The sequence below is a fragment of the Synchiropus splendidus genome, chromosome 19 (genome assembly GCF_027744825.2).
Source record: "Synchiropus splendidus isolate RoL2022-P1 chromosome 19, RoL_Sspl_1.0, whole genome shotgun sequence".
Lineage (NCBI taxonomy): Eukaryota > Metazoa > Chordata > Actinopteri > Syngnathiformes > Callionymidae > Synchiropus > Synchiropus splendidus.
Window position 1 is genome coordinate 5,498,783 of NC_071352.1, and position 21,338 is coordinate 5,520,120.

The 21,338-nt window shown below is 41.7% G+C and overlaps 2 protein-coding genes across 2 annotated transcripts; one reads left to right on the forward strand and one right to left on the reverse strand.

Moving 5' to 3' along the window:
• The first annotated feature begins 88 nt into the window (after window positions 1–88).
• Window positions 89–21,079, forward strand: tbcd (tubulin folding cofactor D). The gene is made up of 39 exons (XM_053851364.1): window positions 89–437; window positions 504–554; window positions 932–1,029; window positions 1,450–1,551; window positions 1,651–1,797; window positions 2,057–2,112; window positions 2,536–2,647; window positions 3,637–3,682; window positions 3,817–3,949; window positions 4,042–4,175; window positions 4,322–4,382; window positions 4,445–4,519; window positions 4,621–4,715; window positions 8,880–9,036; window positions 12,665–12,722; window positions 12,798–12,827; window positions 13,489–13,574; window positions 13,671–13,751; window positions 13,988–14,061; window positions 14,174–14,291; window positions 14,462–14,522; window positions 14,587–14,609; window positions 14,683–14,714; window positions 14,784–14,846; window positions 14,915–14,991; window positions 15,156–15,237; window positions 15,319–15,437; window positions 15,793–15,884; window positions 16,061–16,189; window positions 17,199–17,282; window positions 17,351–17,509; window positions 17,694–17,832; window positions 18,487–18,608; window positions 18,986–19,063; window positions 19,768–19,857; window positions 19,931–20,018; window positions 20,080–20,189; window positions 20,532–20,616; window positions 20,983–21,079. The coding sequence occupies exons 1-38, from the start codon at window positions 263–265 to the stop codon at window positions 20,602–20,604; spliced, it is 3,510 nt and encodes a 1,169-aa protein (XP_053707339.1). The 5' UTR covers window positions 89–262; the 3' UTR covers window positions 20,605–20,616; window positions 20,983–21,079.
• On the reverse strand, window positions 5,006–8,332 carry znf750 (zinc finger protein 750). The gene is made up of 3 exons (XM_053851381.1): window positions 8,213–8,332; window positions 5,881–7,044; window positions 5,006–5,804 (listed from the first exon to the last, which is right to left on the reverse strand). Exons 2-3 carry the CDS (start codon window positions 7,032–7,034, stop codon window positions 5,336–5,338), a joined length of 1,623 nt encoding a protein of 540 aa, XP_053707356.1. The 5' UTR covers window positions 7,035–7,044; window positions 8,213–8,332; the 3' UTR covers window positions 5,006–5,335.
• Window positions 21,080–21,338: the final 259 nt, after the last annotated feature.

Here is a 21,338-nt window from a genome sequence, read left to right on the forward strand (position 1 = left end):
TATGTTGCTTTTATTAGACTTGTGTTCCGCATTACGCCCTCCCTTACACAAGGTGGCGCTGATCAATAGACGAGAGGGGTAATGTACCACCAGACGGGCGTGACGCCGAAGGACCTTTAGTTTACATTTTTCACTCTTGTGCTGTCAAAGTGTTTGAACAAGTGCTGTTTGTGCTGTGGCCTCAGTGTAAATATATGTTTTTTTATAAGTGTAATTACGTTCGTGAAGTCAGGTGAAAAGTAGCCAGCTAGCATCACAGAGAATGACAATGGACTTATCGGACGCTGAGAATGAGCAGCTCGCTGCTGATGGAGAGTCTGAGGGGATTGTCAAGTCTTGTGTGGCCTTCACTGAGTCTGAGGAGGTCAAGACCCTCATCTCAAGTTTGGCCGAAAGAGACCAGGTGCTCCGAGAGTCCGCCAAAGAACGGTTTTGGGGTAAGATAGCCAATGTCATATAGCAAAACACTTCAAAAACACCTGCTTATTTGTTCGTTTTTTTAGTTATCATGAGCAGATACCAGGACCAGCCTCATCTTCTGGACTCGCACTTAGGTAATCCTCGAAAGACCGGTGCTTACTTTTGTGACTACATGTGTGAAGGTGACAGAACAGCTCCTGGTTAACGTGTGTCAAAAGCGCAGCACTGTCGCACAAGCATGCGCGATTCAGCCTGGCGATGTGGAGGAGATGTCCCTTCACACCCCACATTGTTTGCTCAATATGGAAAAAGCTACGTCCGTTTTCAATAGTGTTTTCATCTGTGTAGTGCACTAGTAATGACAATGAGCTCTTACTGCCCATGAATGTGTTGTCACAATGCAAATTTAAGTGCAGTTGGTCATATTGTTCAACGACATTTTCAGTCTCAAATGCATTGTGTTAGGTTAGTATAGTATTATCCCATTAATTAATGCTGTTTTCTTTAAAAGAATGGATGATTAATATGCTCCTGGAATACGTCAGAAGTGATGAAACTCCACCTGATCTGACTCATCTTGCCTTCAAATTCCTCTACACCATCTGCAAGGTAAGTGAAGTGTGAAGCTAACAAAGCTTTCTTTACAGTAAAATTGCATTTCTTTTCACTGATACTGGCCACTGCTGTTCTCAAGACCTTTACTGTGTGTGGGCTTGTGTATCTTTATAATGTGTTGAGTGGTTTGCATCACCAATGAAACTACATATGAATCACATCAACCTGTGTTGGGCTCCTCAAGTTTCAATTCCCATTCACATGTTAACATGGTTGTGTTGAATACATTGTGTATTTTCACTTCAAATTGAGTATTAATTATTAGCTTTGGGTAATGCTGAAATGAACCCGAGACAAATAAATGATATGCTCAATTCTAACATTGTTTAAATTTGTGCACTGGTTTTAGAATTATGAGAATATTGCGTCTGTCAGTTACTATTATCGTTTCACTTTCCCCTATTTTCCTTCCAGGTGAGAGGATATAAAACATTCATGCAGCTTCTTCCTCATGAAGTCGCTGATATCCAACCAGTTTTGGATCTACTGACAAAACAGGATCCAAAAGACACTGAGGTAAGTCACCACAGAGAGCCACCTATCACTCAAACATTTGTAAGCTTTGTCTCCTTGTTTATATCTTTACCAACAATGTTATATTTTCTTTTCTTCCAGACGTGGGAGACGCGCTACATTCTGCTGCTTTGGTTGTCAACGACTTGTCTCATACCGTTTGATCTCTCACTCCTGGATGGTGGTTTGGAGTCAGACAGTGGTAACTCCAAAGAGCCAATCATGGAACGCATTCTAGCTCTTGCAAAGGCAAGTTCACAGAATCATTTCATGACTAACTGCTAATATTATCAGACAGCAAGTTACACAAATAATCTAGAGCTTGAGGTATATTGTTGTTTTCCCCATCCGATTTCCAGATCTGGACTCTTCACTCTGCCCTTTTGTTAATGCCCAGTATATTGGTGCCGTAAAGAGAAATTGATCATTTCCCTCCACTGAAGACATTTAAATACCAGTACTTTTGTGATTTATTTTGTGTGTTATAAACGTTTGCTCTCCATTGCAGTTGTACCTGGGTGTTGTTGACAGTTCAGTTGACGCCGCATCCGTGTTGATATCAAAGTGAGTTCAACATTATGAGTGGGAAGTTACGACAAGACTCTGACGTCTGACATCTATTGATCATTCACCCCGGTCACATGATGTGGAGTCTTCATGTCCTCACTCACCACATCCTCATTACACTTTTCAGAAGGAAATTTGGACTTTAAAAAAGTCCAAATTTCCAAATCAGTCCACCAAATAAGTGTCCGATCAAAAAATCTTCTGCAATTGGACTCATGATACTGATTCTGAGAAAGATGATGTTTTTAAGGGCACGAAGCAATTTTACTGCAAACAATTTAATATCTTGTCAAATGTGCGTCTTCTAATTTGCTGTACCACCAGCAGAGGGCGATGGTGTTAAGTTTATTGACTTTCTCATCCGTCAGGTTTTTTCCTCGTCATTTAAACGTGTTTTCTGTTTTGAACATGACTGCGCAGGTTCATGACACGCCCTGATGTGAAACTGAAGCATCTTTGTGACTTTGTGGACTGGAGTCTCGCCGCCATATCTGCGACAAGTGACCTGATGGCTGGCACTCTGCAAGCTCTGGTAAACCAACTGAGCCCGCCCTCCACCTTTAGACCTACCCACCATGCTGAATGATGAGCAACGAGTTGAGCTGGGTAAACATACGTGACCTCACATGACTGGTGTGCTTTATGCAGAACGTCATGTGGCTTTGGCAGGTGCTGAATATCAGTTTATTCCTCTGCTTAAAGCTACAGGGGTTGGACAAAATAATGGAAACATCCATTATTTTGTCCAACCCCTATAGGTCAAGGTAGTGAATTCTTTTGTTCAGCCTCGCCATGACTGCCTCAAACAGTCGTATCAGCAAAAATCCATTCCTTATTTCCAAAGGCAACATATGTGGCAATTCAGAATGATAGTTATGTTCTAGTTATTTAGGGTTTTCTTGTAAAAATCTCCAATTTGGTTATGGGTTTGTGTAAAGTATCGAGTAGTTGTCGTCAATTCCAATTTTTTGTTGAGCAGAGTGGCTTGTGATTTGTGCGAATCTAATGAATCCTGTTAGATGAGGCCATGCTGAAAGTCCCTTGTGCATTCCCTGGTAAAGTTATTCCAGCCTAAGGCGAATGCATTGCATATCACAAAGGTCTAAACTTGATGAACATGTTTACCAAAGCATCTCTTTGTTCACTTTAGAGCGCCCTGAGCGCCACATAGTCGTCTGTTTGCTGTTGTTAGGATAAAAAAAATGGCTACACTTTAGATCGGAGAACATGTATTAGCCATTAATAAGGTGGTTTGGAGTGAACTTTTGGTGACCAATACTGGTTAAAACAATCTATTTTATAGTGATTAATGACTGGCCAAGATGATGCTGCTAGACATACAATAAATTGTTTATTTGTGTCAATATATGTTCCCTAATTTAAAGTGCAACCGAAAAAAAACAAGCACCCGAAACAAAGATTATTTCAATACTATTTAACAACTAAATGTTTGGTATTGTATTTTGAATGTATTTGTTCATTTTTATGGTTTTTAATATCTCTGTTCTTGGTGACCTATAGGCCAAGATGTTCAAACATGGCAAAAGAGAAGACCTCCTCCCATATGGTGAGTCGATTTTTGAATGGCCCTGACTGAATTTAATGAAATAATGGTTCCTTTGTGGTCAACCTCTGTTGGGGAAATGCTTTTTTAATGGTTTCTTGAAGAAATGGAATAAGAAATAAGATTTCTTTTTTCAGCTCCTAAAGTTTTGCAGTGCCTGAAGGAGAAGAATCTCTCTGAGAGCAGCGAAGCACGTTTGAGGAAGCTGGGGTCCAAACTCGTCCAGAGGCTTGGTATGACATTTCTGAAGCCACGATTGGCAACATGGAGGTAAGACATACCATGGACTAACAACAATAATTAACCGCATTCGTCAGAGAAAAGATGATTTGTGATCTAACTTCGGAACTTGTCTGTCTCAGGTACCAGCGAGGCAGCCGCTCACTTGCAGCAAACCTGTCTATGTCCCAAGCTGCTCCAGTCAACGTGCCTGAAGTGGATACTCACCAGCAGGAGGAAGACTATGACATTCCAGAAGAAGTGGAGACCGTCATAGGTTAGCTATTAATCGAGAAAGATGAAGTGTATATATATATATATATATATATATATATATATATATATATATATATATATATATATATATATATATATATATATATCTGTGTGTGTGTATAATTTTATTATTATTTTTATTTGCAGAGCACCTCCTTGTTGGACTGAAAGATACACAGCTGGATGTTCGTTGGTCTGCAGCTAAGGGGTATGTGTTCCATATCACACTAAAATCTATGTGAAGTTCATCTTATTTTTTGTTCTTTTCAGAGTTGGGAGAGTCACTGGAAGACTTCCCAAAGAGTTAGCAGATGACGTCGTCGGTTCTGTGCTGGAATGCTTCATGTAAGATTTCGTTTTTTTAATTCCGTCATCTGAAACATCTTTTACATGTTGCAGCCTGATGGCCGATGATTCACTGTTATCTCACCCTGCTTTCTAAAAAGCTTCCAGGAAGCAGACAACACACTTCATGGCGGCTGCCTAGCGCTGGCTGAACTTGGACGGAGAGGGCTGCTGCTGCCGTCCAGACTCTCAGATGGTAGGTTATCGCTCGAATCAATGCGATTTAAACCTTCAATAAAAACACAGCCCTGCTTGTTTTAAGGTATCGAAACATTTGATACTTAACAAGAACCAGTGTCAAACTCAAGGCCTGGGTGCCAAATTTGGACCAATAATTTAGTGCACTAAAACATGTCCATTTCATGTATCACCAAAAAAAAAAAAAAAAAGCAAAGCTTTGTCATCTTTCGAAGCCCGTGTGTGAAGGCTTAAAGGCTTCTGAACTTACAGCTTGAATAGACAACACATTTGTTTTCACTTGTTTAATTAAAAGTTTTACATAAAAAAGGAGTGTTCAACAATACATTCTTTGTCCACCATCGACTGGTTTGGTGAGCTGTCCATCATCTGAGCAGGGAGGCACAAATGCCTAGAGTCACTGAATCCGCTTAAAATCACAGCTGCATGCTGTCTTTGGATGATTGGATGATTGGATGAAGACAACCCCTGCAATGGGAGAGTTCTGAGACTGGTATTCCTCTTTGTTTTCGATGCTAACCACCCAAGAAATATATATTTTGAAATATTTATGAACAATATAACAGTCTAGAGTGCTTTAATTTAGTTTAAAAAAAACAAAAATAGAGTCATTGTTCATCAGCGTGGCTTCTTGCTTGTTGCTCTTCTGAGCATTTTTGCTTTTTTGTTCGCTTTGTGTCCACTTTTCTTACTCTGCTCAGAGATTGTTCTTTTTGTGCCTTTTTCCTTGGTTGTGTTTTTTGTTTCCCCAAGTCTCCTGGATTTTGTCAAATCCACCTGAACCTCTTTGACGCTCACGTGGTGTGTTGAAGTAGTGGCAGCCAGCTGACAGAGAGCCAGCGCTGCCGCCTGCCGCTGGTCACATGACTCCTCATCCAGCTGAGCGCCGAGTCTCTGTGGGCTACAAGAGCGGAGGCTCAGGTTAAGGGGCATCTCTTCCCCTTTGGGTGACGTGCTGACTGGGTGGTTGAGTTGGCTTTCGTGAGTTCTTGTCGACAGATTGAGTGGTGCCATCTCATCCTCATTATCTTCTTCTTGTTCTGATGTCCATTCAGAGTCACATGACTGTCCTCCGCTCTCCGCAGATCTGAGAAGAGGTTTATATGATTATTTCAGCCATGCCAGAGTTGAATAATTCAGCTGTTTTTGCTGTTAAAACTTACCCTCTCGCCACTGATCCCTGGCTGAGCTTCAGCAAACTCTTCGCAGAATCCTCAACCCTGGTGTCCTTCTGACTGGATTTACCTGGCATCAGGTGATGCCTTGGACTGGAAGCCTCATCCATGTTAGTATACTGAGGTCCGTCTATGTCTTTTGGGACAACGTTTGCCTGACTGGGTCTGTCTGGTGAGCCTAAGGCTGAGCATCCCTCTTTAGGGCTCAGTCTAGTTTCCTTCTGCGCACTCTGTCTCTGGCCTACCTCTTCTTGTGTCGCTGCATTGTTGCCGTCGTGATGGGAGCGCATGTAAAAATCATAAGGTCCTAGAGTTGGGCCGTACAAATCTACAGGAAGATATCTTGACCCCGGAAGTGGCATTGGGAGCTCATAAGGTCTATACATAGTGTATTCATAAGGGGTTCCGGAATGAATGGGGTGGCAGTATCTGTATGGGTAGTGTGTAAAGAGGGGAGCATGAGGTGGGGCGAGGGGTTGGGGAACCAGTGGCCTCTGTGAATTAGAACCGATGGACGGCTGGATTTGTTCATTGTGGCTTCCAGAAACGTAGAAGGGTGGATAGAGGGTACGTTCTTGCAGTAGGTATGGACTGTACTCGGGGACAACAGTTGTGGGAAATGGTTTTAAGTCAATAGCATTCCATGGAAAAGTCGGTCTGGTTATAGCTGGCGCTGGAGCTTCTTGATCCTCAGTCTGCTGAGTCGATGACTTGAAGGATTCTGCTTCGTCATGACTGGGTGTGACCAGGGAAAATGCAGAAGGGCGTGATACACACTTGTCGGTAGTTGACTTAGCAACATCTGCACAATCTGGACTATCAGACCCGACATCTACATCCACGGAGTCTGCTTCCTCCTTGTCTTTGTCTCCTTCAGGAGGAGAGTTCAAAGGTTTTCCTGGCGAATTGGGTGTCGGAGGGACTGCCTTGGCTGTTGCTTTGACCTGCTTGGCCGCCTGGCCGTTTTTCTGAGACATCAAGGAGATGGAGTTCTTGCACAGGTTATATTTCATGTGGTTGAAGAGATGAGACTTCTCGTTGCAGGTGAAGGGGCACTGGAAGCACTGGTACTTGAAGGGTTTTCCTGGTGGGCGGGGGATGTAGTGTGGTCGTTTTGGCTTGCGCTCTTGAGCACCTTCCATTTTGGAATCGCTGTGAAAGACACCAAGGATTTATTTCCTATTGTCAAGTCAGTAACACAACCAAAAACAAGCTTCAAAAAAGAGACGTATTAACTATACATTTGTCATGTGAATATTCATAGTGTTTCCTCAGCAGGCCTGAGGGAGACTGAAACCTAAAAATCAATGCATGTTTTGTGTCCTTCTGAGTCGACTTGCAGGTATTGATGCTAATGGGGCTGCTTGACTGGTTGGGCTGGAGAGTTGTTGACTTTTTCCAGCTCCTTTAAAAATCTCTAGCTACACAAAACACTGCACCCTAGGGCTAATGTATTTCTGCAACTGTCGCGGTAGCTAAAATGGTCGTCCAAATGCAAAACCTAGTCAAAAAAAAATCGGCCGCCTTTTCTCGCCCTCTGGAGCGGCGATTACTCACGATTTATCTACCAGTCATCTTTTTGTCCAGCTTGTGCTCACCTGTCTGATCTCACAGGTCCGTCTGGTGGATTGGCAGCAAATCATGAGCGAGACAGGTGTACTGACTTGGCGCTTACTAACGCGAATCCAGCAAGCGTGCATAGACTTGCTCTTCCTCTCTAAACTCCGGCTGCGTGGGAACCGTGAGCCACCTGCTTCCCATGACTACACCTGCGGGATGCAGCTCTAATTCATCATCAGTGTGGGAAACATTTTCTCCCCTAAGAGCCAAATAACGGACTGTCCAATATCAGAATGCGCTTCAGTTCGCTGACTGCACTTGTGTTTTTCCTTTGAAATGAAACATCCCCTAGAGCTGTGAGTTAGGTGTTGCTGCTAAGAGGAACCTGCTTGTCATGAGCTGTCGCAAGAAGTTGTCACTCAAGTTTCTGTCCAACTGTAATGGCACACAAAGCCACTCCCTTTTTAAACTTAAAAATCTTATTTTTATTATCAGCTCTTTAAATTCTCTTTTTTTCCCTCTAACATCACTCAAAAGTCCATAAAAAATGTAATTGGTAAAAGCGCTATTATTCATTTGTGCAGTCACATGGATTCAAAAGGACACTAAACTTCAGCCGTGAACTAATACCATCACCAAGTATCACATTTTTGTCAATAACATTTTGCACTTTTTCCTTTAAAAATATATTTCTCTTTCGATATAGAATATTAAAATTACGAATTCTGCCATTTAACGCTGCATAAATTGGACTATTTACCTGCTCAACTTGACACAAAATGGACCTCGTCGACCCGCGATGGGGAGCTCAACAGTCCAGTGTCCGATGGCGATGTCCCAGGTGAAGCTTGCTTCAAACGCGTGTGATTTAGGTTGCGAATGAGCCTTGTACTAGTTGTGTGGTGAGTTTGTCTCTCCAAGGTGTTGTCTCTCTGGAGGGCGGAGCATCAGCCAAAACTGCAGCGCCCTCGGGCAACATCAATGTTCCTGATATTAGTTAAGCCTCCAGCGATGATTTACATGACGGGGGCACTGGGTCCATTTCTGGGGTGGCGAGCTGGAAAGAGAGGTGCAGTCGGCATCCATTCTGCATTTTAAATGTGTTTCTTGCAACTTTATGTCACAGTAAACTGGCACAATAACCCGTGGCTTTTATTTGGAAATAATAAATATGAACATTCAGATCAAAAGCAAAAAAAGAGCCTGTTGTGTGTGAGTATGCACATTTATGCCAAACCTATATTGAAGTCTAGCAAGTTCAGTTTCAGGTGACTTCATGTTTTGTTCACCTTTACATCGCTCAAAGGTCCTGTAACTTCAACGATAGGTTACAATTCTTAAGGAGAGTGTAAAGAAAAAGCGATGCTGGTGCCAGGAATTATGTCAGGTGTCATCTATTAATAATTATTTTTGTCTTTCTTGAACAGTGGTGCCTCTCATTATCAAGTTCCTGACCTATGAGGAGAAGAGAGGAGCTCGCAGCGTGGGCTCTATAGTGCGGGACGCTGCATGCTACGTGTGCTGGTCCTTCGCGAGAGCTTATGAACCCAAGGAGCTTAAACCGTACGTCAATGATCTTGCAAGGTAACTTTAATTCCTCATGTCTCTTTTATAAAACTTTAAAATCCAAAATGAAACAATGAATTGGTGAACTGTTTTCTAAGTCGAATCAATTGAATTCTCTTTGAGAAGCTAGTAGAAAGGAAAACAACACTTTTCTTTATGTATGTGGGACACAGGAAGAGAGTTTGACTTTTATTCAATTTTCAAAACGAAGAAACTGTTTTCCCAAGATTAGTGGTCGTGGATTAAATCCTCGAGTCAAGAACTTGGGATGATTTCTGGATTTGCCAGTCGAGTGAGTCATATGAAGAAAGTGGATAGTTTCAACAGAATATGCCAATCTATAATGAACGTGGTGTGGAGGTGTCCTCCTGACTTGAATCATGTTGAACCATGTGAGCGATCTGTCGAACAATAGAGGGTGTGGAATTCGTCAGTGGTTACAAAGCTCTTATAATTCATACATTATTGTTTGTTGTGCAATAGTTGTGCGACTTGTCGGAGAAATCCTGTGTTTTTTATTTCAGAAACATGACAACAACCATATGATTTCTGGTCCGACAGTTTAATTTAACTTTTGCTGTTCTAAAATTGACCCCTGAGGCACGTTGAGCACACTGAAGTTCACGTTCCACCATCTACAAATCAGGCAGAAATATTTAGTACTTTTTTTGTCATCATCAACCAATTCAAAATGAGATGGAAGAAAATTCGGAATTTAATTCTGTTTATTCAAAAATATTTAATAGAATGTACTAGGATAAAATATAGATAGATTTTGACAAAGTTTTCATTACTGACATCACAAGATGGCAGCTGTGGACAATGGCAACACTGAACAGTAATGTAAATGTAATGTAAATCTCTTAAGAATGGTCAGCAGTTTTGTTTGCTTCTCTGAACTGTTTAGATAGGTTGTTATTATAGCTTGCTGTTTGGGCATTTGTAGTCGGTTTCAACCTCCTTTTGGGGCGAATTCTTCTGGGTAAAATAATCCCGCAAAGCAGCAACACGCAGATGGTGGACACTTGTCCCTAATGCTTTAGACTTGCTTCACCTATTTCTTATGATGCTCTTCATCTTTTGGTTAGAAGAACAGGCTTAGGTGCCCACTAGCTGCCATGCAACGGTTCAGCATTTCTCTTCTGATACTGAAGCTAAAGGGCTTTTTCACATGCATTCCAATAGCACAGCATCTACCCGCAGTGACGTCGCAACACGGCTCTGAATTTGAATCATTTAGGACTGGCTTTACACTTATTCAGTGTTGCAAGTCAACAGAACCAACTTCTTAAACGCTATATGATGATTTCACACTGCATATTTATGCCTTATTCCAGAGGCATGTCTCTAACACTTTCAAGTGAATTGCTTTCCACTGCGTTCTTAGGAAGAATCAAAGTCAACTGAAACTATTTATGATTCATGTTTTGCTTGCAGCAGTTTGGCTGGGAACCAAATATCTATCTGACTGAAAGCGTAATTGCTTTTGTGTCTTTGAGTTCCATTTAATCTGAAGAATAAATCAGTTTGTTAGTTTTGGGGTTTATATGGTTCTGTAGGTGATAATTTAAAGTGTTCTTAAAATCAATGTATAATAAAAAAAGGAATGGTCTTGTTTATATTGTTAATTTTGTACTCGGAAAAAAGTGATAAGAGCTGTTTTAATTTCTATTTCACGGGTTTGAATATAATCGTCCAGTATGAGGACCAGTTTCCCTTTTTTCAAAGGGTAAACTCCTATTGTTTTGAATAACTGTTTATAAATTCGGACAACTTTTCAGATGAAACCGTGTCGCAGATCTTTTTTGGCTATTTCTCTCAATTAAATCTAAACGTTTATTAGATGTCAAATCCAGCACACTGTCTGTTAAATGGCGTCACATTTGACAAGGAACATGAAATAAACAGCTGGATCTTCATTCTTATGCCCAAGAAAAGCGATGACTGTTTAATGGAAGAATGTGCGGACAACTCAGTGTCTTTCAGGAGTTCAAAATGGATGCTCCAGGGCACAATTTACATGTCAGACACAATGCATTTGAGTGTTTCAAGTTCCTGGCAACAGATAGGTGGTTTAATGAAGACATGAAAAAAATTCACTGCAGTTCTTTTCTTCTGGTTCCTTTTATCTTTGGACTAGAGAAACCAAAACATTACCTCCAACCACAACACAGCTTTAGTTTAACACTTAAAAAAGAAAAGTTGTCTTCTTCGCCAGTATCATATTGAGCTAGCAAAGAGAAGCCTTATGGATCTGAAAAGTTGGGGAACAAACTTTGCTAACAATTGCAAAGTAGAAAAAATGATGCTAAGCTTTTTTTTTTTCGTTTTCTATACATTCTTTTTCTCTCAGAAATGTCTACTGATGAATGTTATTTTTTATTACCATACATTTCAAAGGACCAGAAATGCTCAAAAATATTAAAATTGTAAGAGAAAACGCCGACTTTTAAAAAAAGCCAATGAAATCTATTATCAACAACTGCAATACAAAATACTAACACCAATAAATTGACTTAAATTGAGGCTTTCCTTGCTTTTTAAAGCAAAAAAACTAGCTATAGCAATTGTTTATTTGATGTTTGAAAGAAGAAGTTGAGCCAAAAGAGTAGTAAGGAGGTCATTTTCTTAATTTCGACTAATGTTGTTAATAAAAAAAAATAATTTTTTGTCACTGACTTGTTTGTGTTCATGAATACCATCGCTCTAAACAGAGGAATTTAGCTTCCATAAATGTCAGAATAACAGTCACATCCCGCTCTTTGGCTGCTCTCATACATGCAATAGCAGCATGTGAGAAAGTCCACGGCGCACTCTCATCGCACTGGTGACTCTCTGTGTTAGTCAGTGGTAACGGTTTTCGTCCTCCTCGGCTGCTCGCTTCTCTCCGCGAGCGTGTATCGACTTGCGTCCTGTGACTGTGCAGACCAGCTCTGCAGTGTCAGTTTAAACCCTGTGTCTAAGTATTTTCGTCACACTTGCGACAGCACCCTCCCCTTTTTGTAGCCGTCAGGACTGCCAGGTTTCGCCTGCTGCTGTAGGTTTCGGTCACCGTTTGGCAGAACGTCTTTAAGACAAGCTGATGCCTGCTCTGTTTATCTGTCTGATGACACTCGCCGTGCACTTAATAACAGAGCGACCTGTCATTTTCGGTCTTGCTACAGTTTTCTGAAAGCACAGACCCACTAGAATCTGAGTGTGCAATCTCGTAGGACACAAGTAAAAGTGTAAATAATCATCTGCATACCTGAAAATAAGAAGGGCTTTTTGACTTTTGACTTTTGATTTATTCCCTCAGGTGGATTTTTTTTTTCTTTTCTTTTTTTCTTTGGAATTAAGACTGTATTAGAGGGGATTGAAGTAAACATTTATTCATTCAATTAGTACATTTATTAATGAGTCAAAATACTCATTTCTTTCAACAAGTTACTCACCCCAACTTACCTTAAATGGCTCTTTATTTTGTTGTTGCTGAGTGGTTTATTTTTCAAAAATAGACAGATTCTTTCACTCTCTATTTTTATTTATTTTAGTCTCTGGAGTAAAGTGTTTACATCAGCAATAAAGGCGCAAGACGAAATCCTACGTACAAACTCATTGGATACATAAAACAAAAATCTTGTCATGTGCTGTCAATTCCTCGCAGCGGTTTGCTGATCACCACCGTGTTCGATCAGGACATCACCTGCCGCCGTGCCGCCTCGGTGAGTTCCCATCATGCAGCTGGCCCTCTGCCACTCAGAGAAATGAATTTCATTTTCTCTATTTTCTTGTCCCAGGCTGCTTTCCAGGAGAATGTGGGCAGACAGGTTTGTGTGTCACAGTATTTACTTCTTTTGTGTTCAGACTTAGGGTGACTGTGATTTTTGTCAAGCCGCTGCCAGTTATCAGTTTCTTGCCGCGACCTGCTGCGTTCGCTTCGAACCAACAACCCTCCAGTGAAGTGTAGTTTCTCTAGTACGCTGGAATCAGCGTGAGTTCAACAACAAACTGACTCCCAGCCCTCGAGCCATGAAACTGTTATTTAATTTGTTTGTCAGGTGCACAGATTACGTTTTTTGGGAAGGGAAAGTGATTTTAAGAAAAATCTCCTGCTTAATAATGCACTAATATTTAGCGAACACCTTGCAACAGAGTTCATCGCCAGTGTGCTGCTGAACATATAGACACACAGATGACGAATCGTCTCGTGTAAACAGTGCTGCTGCTTCTACACTCCCTGTGACACACACATTTCAGCACTTACATTGACGCGCAAATGCATGCACTGCTCTTCTGTATGTGTCAGACAGGAACATAGTTTTATCATTTTCGGAAACATTCATATATTCGCTCCCCTAGTTCACACTTTCCTGCAGCAGCGTGTCTTCACCAAAGGTTATATAGAGTAGGATGGACACTAAAAAGGCCAGTCACAGCCAGTCAAATCTGATATTAGCGTTGAATTAACTGGTATATTTGCATCGCTAGGGCACCTTTCCTCATGGGATCGACATCTTAACCGCAGCCGACTACTTTTCAGTCGGCAACATCACCAAGTGTTATGTCAACATTTGGTAAGAAGTTGTTATAAATTGAAGAGACGTTGACTCGTCACTCAATCCTCAGTACAGATTTACTGTCAAAGCTGGATTTGTCTTGGTCTTTTTCAGCGTTTATATAGCAGGTTTTCCAGAGTATACCAAAGCCATGATCGACCACCTGATCACCCTCAAGGTCAACCACTGGAATGAGTGAGTAGAAAAAGAATTATATGTGTTTTATAATTTATGTCATTTAATATGTTTTTCCCCCTCATTTGAGTCCTGGTTTTGATCACAAAAGGTTGATATTTATGAAAGCAAATAAAATATATCATTATGATCAGGTTGAAAATATTACCTAGACAGACAAGATTAATTTTAATTATGAAAATGTAGGTGTCTCAGTATTCAGTGAATATACGTAGATTTGTGTAACGCTCTTTCAGTAAAATTCGGGAGCTGACCTCCAAGGCTCTCCATAACCTGACACCAGCTGCTCCGGACTATATGGCAACAACAGGTAGTCGAAGTTCACCTACTGAACCAAATGTATCATTATAAAAGTGTGGAATAGTTCTGAAAACCGAATGGTAAACACTGAACGTGTGATTGAAGGGGATTTCTTTGTTTAGTTTTGCCACTGCTGCTGCAAATGGCTACGGGTATTGACCTCCACGGTCGCCATGGCGCCATCTTGGCATGTGCCGAAATCACTCACGCTCTCGCCAAACTGGCGCAGGAGACCAACAGGTAAACCAGAAACACGTTCATGTAGGCGGATGGATGGATATATATATATGTATATATATAAAAGCAGCCAGATTTTCTCTCCTGTACCCATTGAACCCATTGTATAATCCAAGTACTATTTTTTTTGCGAGTGCTACAGTCAAAGCTATTTAAGTGTATGATTCCCGCAGCACTGTGACCGACATGATTTCTCCCGACTGTTTGGAAAAACTGAAGAGCATTCATCAGACGGTGAGAGGACATCACTGTTTTCAGCCCTCGCTTCATGTAACTGATTGTTATTTGTTGGTTTCAGCTTCAAGACAGAAAGCAATACAGGTATATAGAAAGGATGTATTGCATAGAAATATTGGCCAGTAATTATCTAATATTTAGTTTTGCTTTGTTAAAGGGGTTTCAATGGAGAGCTGATGAGGCCAGCAGGTAAAACAGCACGTCATTGTCATAGTTTTTGGGGCAAATCTGCATTTCTTTCTTTCTTTTTTGGGTCAGTGTGTGTCCTGATAGAAAAGCTGTCTCTATCCAAAATGCCATTTAAGGACGACGCAGTAATAGGTGAGTAAGAAACGGTCGTGACTCTCTTCAGTCAAGATGCTGAGGACACACCTGCTGTCGTGCTTCAGTTGGTTGGCAGTGGCTCATCGACGACACCATCAAGACTCTTCATCTTATTTCCAGTCGCCTGCAGAAAAGTATTATGGTAACCAAACACAAATCTTATCTCAAAGTTCAGAGAAGCCTTTTATCAATGTTTGCACTCAGGCTCTGTGAAAATGGAATACTTCTCAACTGCAAATATTTGCACCTGAAACACTAGTTACAACTGCAGTGGATCAGACTTTTAAATAAATCATCTGCCTCCAGGTTGCGGTGGTATCCGCCTTGACTGCCCTGTGTGAGGAGTTCTATCAGAGCGAGCCGGGAGTGGCTGACGCGGAGAGACAGGGTGGGTGATGTCAGTACGAAGAGCCTTTATTGTGCATGTGGAAATCAGTCGTGTTACCTGGTTGTTTTGGTGCATCTTCAGATCTCCTGGTATCACAGTACATCGAAGGCCTGAACAGTCCACAGCTTTTCACACGATGTGGGTCTGCCCTCGCTCTCGGTGCTCTCCCCAAATTCATGATCCAGAGCAAACTAAAGCAGGTGTGTTGGTGGGCTTTTGATGTCATCACCAAAACATCTATGATGAATGAGACTAAAGGAAGTTGAAAAAACCCTCAGGATTGAGGCACATAAATACTGCTTCATGCAGATGACAGGTCACTCTCGATATTTTTAAGTGCATTTACTGTGTGTTTTCTTTCACTCTAGCCATGTGTTTTTGTTTACCGTCTCATTGTATTTGTGAGAAGAGCGATAGTCTCATACTCATCCCATTTCTGTGGTTTTCTTTGTGATGAGTTGTCTTAAAAGACCAGAATGGCTTGAACAATATTTGTTTCTATCAACTTCTCATGTGTCTAAACTCAGCAGATTGAATTTGTCTTTCTAACGTCAGGTCCTCACAGCACTTCAGCACATGTGTGCCATCACTCAGAGGGAAGGAACCTTCACCGAGGCGAGGAGAGATGCAGTGGCAACCATTGCACAGTGGGTTTTTTTGTCTGAAAAGGCTCCCTTGTTTCCCTCTTTACTCAGGCTTTTCTAAAATAAACAGCTCACTGACACTACCTGCTGGACCTGACTGACATGTCCAAGTGTTTATTTCTCCTTTTTCAGTGCACTGTGTTGCATCATCTCCTTCTCTCTAACTTCCTTTCTCTCAGAGTTTGTCTGAAAGCTGGTGTCGGCGCTGACACCTCACTGCCTGCCGAGAGTGTATCCGAAGTGTACGACTGCCTCCTGAACTGCATCAACGATTACACATCGGACAGGAGAGGAGATGTCGGGATCTGGTTAGTTCACTTCCTGCTCCACATACATATGCAAATACACTCATTCACAGGACAAACTGTGGATTCGCCCGAGGTGTTGAGAATGTTCCTGCCTCAAGGCCTGTGGGGTATAACTCTGTCGCTCCACCTTGGGACATGAAGACCTGACATGCGTATCGCCAGCAGCCCGAGGCGACGCTTTACCTGCTGACTAGGAATGCCACCAAGCTTGTCACCTGTCTTTACCTCCATGGGTTGGGTGGCGTTTACACACTCCTCCTTTTCTACTCAACCTTTTCTAGTATCCTTCTTCCTGCCCTTTCATTTTTCATCATTTTTAATTGATTCAGCATTTCAATTTTCCTCTCAAGCTTAACCTCTGTATTACTACTTTTACTTAGTTTGTACGTGCGTCTGTCCCTGTTTTCAAGATGGCTTGCGCTTTTGATATCCGGCCGTTTATTCAAGATTACTGTGGGTTTTTATCTCCTAATTGTTTAAATAGAAAAAAACACTATATACACAACAGCAGTTTTCGACTGTATAACATGGTAAGAGCTTTAAAATGACAGGAATTACAAAAGCGAGCCGATAACTTGAAACGTTCTAGTATTCTATGCACTTACAAAACCAAATTTTCAATCCTGAGCTTCGTTTTTTTGCCAATACATGTCCTGGTGTTTCTAGCTGGTGTGGTTGAGCCGTCTGGTGGTCTCTCCACACACACAACACAGTTTTGAGTTGGGTTAAAATTCCAACTTGACTTAACTTACCATCTAGCTAAGATAAAAAATAGTTTCCAACTCACTGTTTGTCAGACGGTTCATGATTGTATTTCATTATTGTTGAATATCCATGTCTTATCTTACTTCATAATATATCTTAGTCTCTGTTTAAAACAACATTACACTTTGTAAAATAGCTGTAATGTCTATGGTAGAAAACTGTTCAGCAGTTTGCATTTGGATTGATCCACGTTGCCTTCTTCTTGTGAAGCCGTGACAGTGATTTGTCTTCGTCCTGTGTGCAGGGTGAGAGAAGCAGCCATGAGCAGCCTCATGGAAGTGACGATGCTGGTGTGCAGAGACGATCCCTGCATCCTCGTGCCAGACCAGTACGTCTCAGAGGGGAATTCAACTTCTTTGCCCTGCTCTTCCTTCACTGTCCCTCTGACTGAAACAGGGTGTGTTCGATGATGAGCTGCTTGGCTCAGCAGGCGGCAGAGACCAACGACAACTCCAGAGTTCACGCCGGCAACATCTTCCTGCACCTGCTGCACAGCACTGAGCCTGAAGTACCTCACATTCCCCACAAGGAGGAGCTGCTCCAAATTTTTACTGCGTAGGTTGTCATTACTAAGAACACAATAAAGCCGGACATAATGTATCGAATATAACCTGCATTATTAAAATATGTATTTTGAAATATATATATATATATATATATATATATATATATATATATATATATATATATATATATATATATATATATATATATATATATATTTTTTTTTTTCTCTTAGGGAAGTCAAGGGCAGTCTGAACTGGAGGGCTTCATCTGAAGTTTTCCCCTATGTCACCAAGCTGCTGGCACTGCCGGGGTATCAGTACCGAACACTCCTGGGCCTCACTGCGTCAGTGGGAGGAATCTCTGAGTCCACAGTGAGTCCTCGTACTGTGATCGGTGCAGCAACTCGCTGACTAGCGTTCCATTCACTTTCAAATTAAGATTGCGGGTTCCAAATACTGCTGGAAATGTTTTTACTGGGAGACATAAACATACCTAGACAGTAGTAGTAGACAGTCATTTTTGATATTAGATTTCAGCGGTTATTGTTGTCATGCGAGTTCTTACCAGCAGGGAGCGCCATTTCACTAAACGTCACTATTGCTCTCTGCGTGTCGTTACGTGTCACTCGTCTTTTGACTTGATTCCGTTCTCTCTTCGAAGTCAGTCGCGCTAAAAAGTGGCACATGTTCGACACCATAACAAAAGTAGTAAGGCCTTCAAACATGAAGATTCACTCTGAATGAAAACCGATGGCTCTGAGGCGCCTTCACTTCGCCCCTCTGGGCTTGTCAGATTGATGTTTGTCCCGGGCCGAATCATGAAGAACGAGCCACTTTCACACACCAGGCCGATATGTAAACAACTAACGCAAACAGAAACTGAACCCAGCAGCTCTGAAAACATCGATAATCCAAGCTGGCGACTGTCACTGATCGATCACTGCCAAGGACTGTTTGTTTGCCCTCGGTATTGTCTTATAGGCTAACGATGGTTCGGTTTTTTTCCCCCCCTTTGACAATGTTTAGATGCAAAATTCATCTCAGTCGTTGTTCGCCTTTCTGAGAGGAATCCAGGACGATGACAAGGCGATGATGAAGTTTGGAGAAACACTATTAAGAATCTTCAGGGAAAATCTCTGCAACCTCAGGTACAGACACAAAACGAAGAGACAAAGAGTCATTTTACTACACTAAGACCAGTGTGTTTCTGTGTGGAAATGTCTCACACTCTTCACACTTCTGAACGGAACAGACTGTAGTTGGAATCTAGTTGTCACATTAATGTTTGATAAAGTCTCAGAAAGTCTTGTTAATCCGACCAAAATAACAAAATGTTTTCTTTAAAGAACATCTCTCTGGCAAAATATGATTTTGTAGGAAGAATCTTATTGAGCTTGTTTTCCGCGTGACCACCTGATTCGATCATGTGAAATATGATTACGCTGCATTAATATTGAGGCGATTCCATGATGCATGTGAGGAGTTCATGTGTCGGGGGCCAAGAATCTTTTGTGTCTATTTCCAGACTGGCCATTCCCTTCTTGAAGATGCTGCATCAGCTGCTGGAGAACAGCTGCTTTGAAACCTTCAGCTCACAAGAGGAGTGAGTGTCCCTGCTTTCTCTGTCCTGCAGCCCAGGCCTCGCGCACATGTGACCAAACCCCTCACCGCCATGTGACTCATCCATTTATCTGCTGATGCTTGTTTATTTTTTTTGTATTTTCTTAAATCATTCAGATTGAAATATTCTATTATTGTAGAGTATTGTTTCCTATATCTTTGTCGACATATTTATCTGTCTGTTGCGTTCATCTATAAATCTGAACAGAAGCTTTTGATAGTAATATTTTTTGCTGTTGCTTTTTCATCGTTTTTTTTAAATATTTAATTCCAAATCTCTATCATCCAGCTATTTCTCAGATATTTTTTCATTTTAAATATTTATTTTTTCATTCTATATTTTAAGGATTAATATTTCTCGTTTTTGTTTTTTTAATTTACCACTTTCCTAAACCCATTTTTACAGTAAATAAAAACATTTAAATCCCCACTATTTATGTTATTTCTGCATGTATATTATTTGTCTTTTAAACAGACTTCTTTAAAACTTCATCTTCAGTTCAGTTTTGACAGTTTCCTCGGTAAATATTTGCATGTTACACATGTTTTTCTCACTCCAAATGACTACTAGCATTTCCTCCACACACTGTTGTACCATTACGTCAGGCTTTCCCCTGAACCTTGTGCTCCATTGCAAACATGAAGTGATCAAAAATGACGAATGTCTTTCTTGTTTTCCATACAAAGCCACCCCTTCATACAGGAGCTTTTTGCGCTCTGCATCAAGATAAAGAAGTCCAAATCCTTGCCGGCCAAAATCCCCGCCTTGATAGACGTGTGAGTAAACGCCGCTTGGCGCCAAAACCTGCGGAAACAAACATCTGTGTTTACAGTTTGTGTTGTCCCGCAGCTTCTGTGGACTGTTTCAGTTTGAAGGTGAAGTGAGGAAACATGTTCTGGACCAACTGCTGCTGCTGCTCTGCCACCCCACGCTGATGGTGAGATCAGGTTGAGGTTGTGAGGTTGAACTTTTGCTCTAATAAAAGACGGATGTTTCAGATAAGAAAGACCACAGCCAGCAAGATGTATGAGATGGTGCTGTCCTACAGTGATGTCATCGATCCTGAGGTTCTGGACGATACAATGACCCTGCTGGGAGATACAAACTGGTGACTAGTCTCTCTGTTATCGCGGCGTCATGTGTGTCACCAAGCAGCTCTCTCTTTTGACCGCGAAAGTCAGCCAATATATTGAAGGAAAAAAGTGACCTCCCGCGTCCTCCCTCCCGCTCACCCTGTGTAGCTGGGTGAAACAAGGCAAACAAATGGAGCACAGATAAATCACCTGTCCTCATGTTCACTCCCCAATTATTCATTGTTAAGCATGCTATATTAGCTGGAGTCAGAATTGAAGGAGCTGAAGCGTGCGGGTCCCTGCTTCCTGGTCTAAGAAGTGGCTACCAAAACCATGGTGGTTGCTAGGCCTGTTACAAATGGATGTTTCTGTTCCAGGGAAAACGAGCCGGCAGATCTTTTACCGGTCAGGAATCAACTGCGCGACTTGCTCCGAGTCTCCAAACCCTAGATGGTTTCCAAGGTAACCAGCCGACGTAAACAAATGGAGTTGAAGTCGACTTTTGTGGCAACATCAGCAGCCCACAAATTTCTTTTTTTTTTTTAAAAAAAACAATATAGTCTCCAGCTCCTTCAGTGCCTCTTCTTTCGACACCACACCATATCCCACAGTGGCTTGTTGTGGTGCTTTTAATGGAGCTACAGGGGAAGTGTGAAGTTCACCTGCCTCTGTTGTCACTCTTGATTCTGTTTATTTTATTGTCCTGTTTTGTCGCAACAATCATGTCGACTCAAACCTGTGCTTTGCTAGTTTTCTGGCTGCATTTACATGCTGAAGTTGTTGCTGAATTTCCCTTGAATTACACACCATCCACGTCTCTCTCCACAGACGCAGGTTTACATGTCTGACAGCTGCAACACCCCCTCGGGTCTGGACACCCACATTTCTCACCGAACATCACATGAAATAAAGGTGTCAACAATCGTTCACTTGTCTTCTGTTTCTTTGTAAAACAGGATCAAATATGCTCTTGTGTCTCTTCCTGCTCCATCTCCCAAGTTCGTGCTCTGGCAGCAACAATAGCTGCGTGTCTGAGTAACCGAAACCTGGGGCGAACACTAGTGGGCGAAACCGAAGTGCGCCGCAGCTTCCCTCCTGGGAGCGGAACTGCTGAAGGTTTCTGGGGCCCGACGTTCCCCCGAGACCCCAGTGGACCTACTTTTTCTGCTTCACTGAAGGGTGCC

What these genes read in the sequence shown, in the direction of transcription:
- tbcd (XM_053851364.1), top strand. Translation starts at nt 263, where the DNA reads ATGACAATGGACTTATCGGACGCTGAGAATGAGCAGCTCGCTGCTGAT. An exon ending in AGGATCCAAAAGACACTGAG is followed by an intron (nt 1,552 to 1,650) that starts GTAAGTCACCAC and finishes CTTTTCTTCCAG; the next exon opens with ACGTGGGAGACGCGCTACAT. An exon ending in AAGGTCAACCACTGGAATGA is followed by an intron (nt 13,752 to 13,987) that starts GTGAGTAGAAAA and finishes ACGCTCTTTCAG; the next exon opens with TAAAATTCGGGAGCTGACCT.
- znf750 (XM_053851381.1), bottom strand. Translation starts at nt 7,034, where the DNA reads ATGGAAGGTGCTCAAGAGCGCAAGCCAAAACGACCACACTACATCCCC. An exon ending in CAGGGATCAGTGGCGAGAGG is followed by an intron (nt 5,805 to 5,880) that starts GTAAGTTTTAAC and finishes ACCTCTTCTCAG; the next exon opens with ATCTGCGGAGAGCGGAGGAC.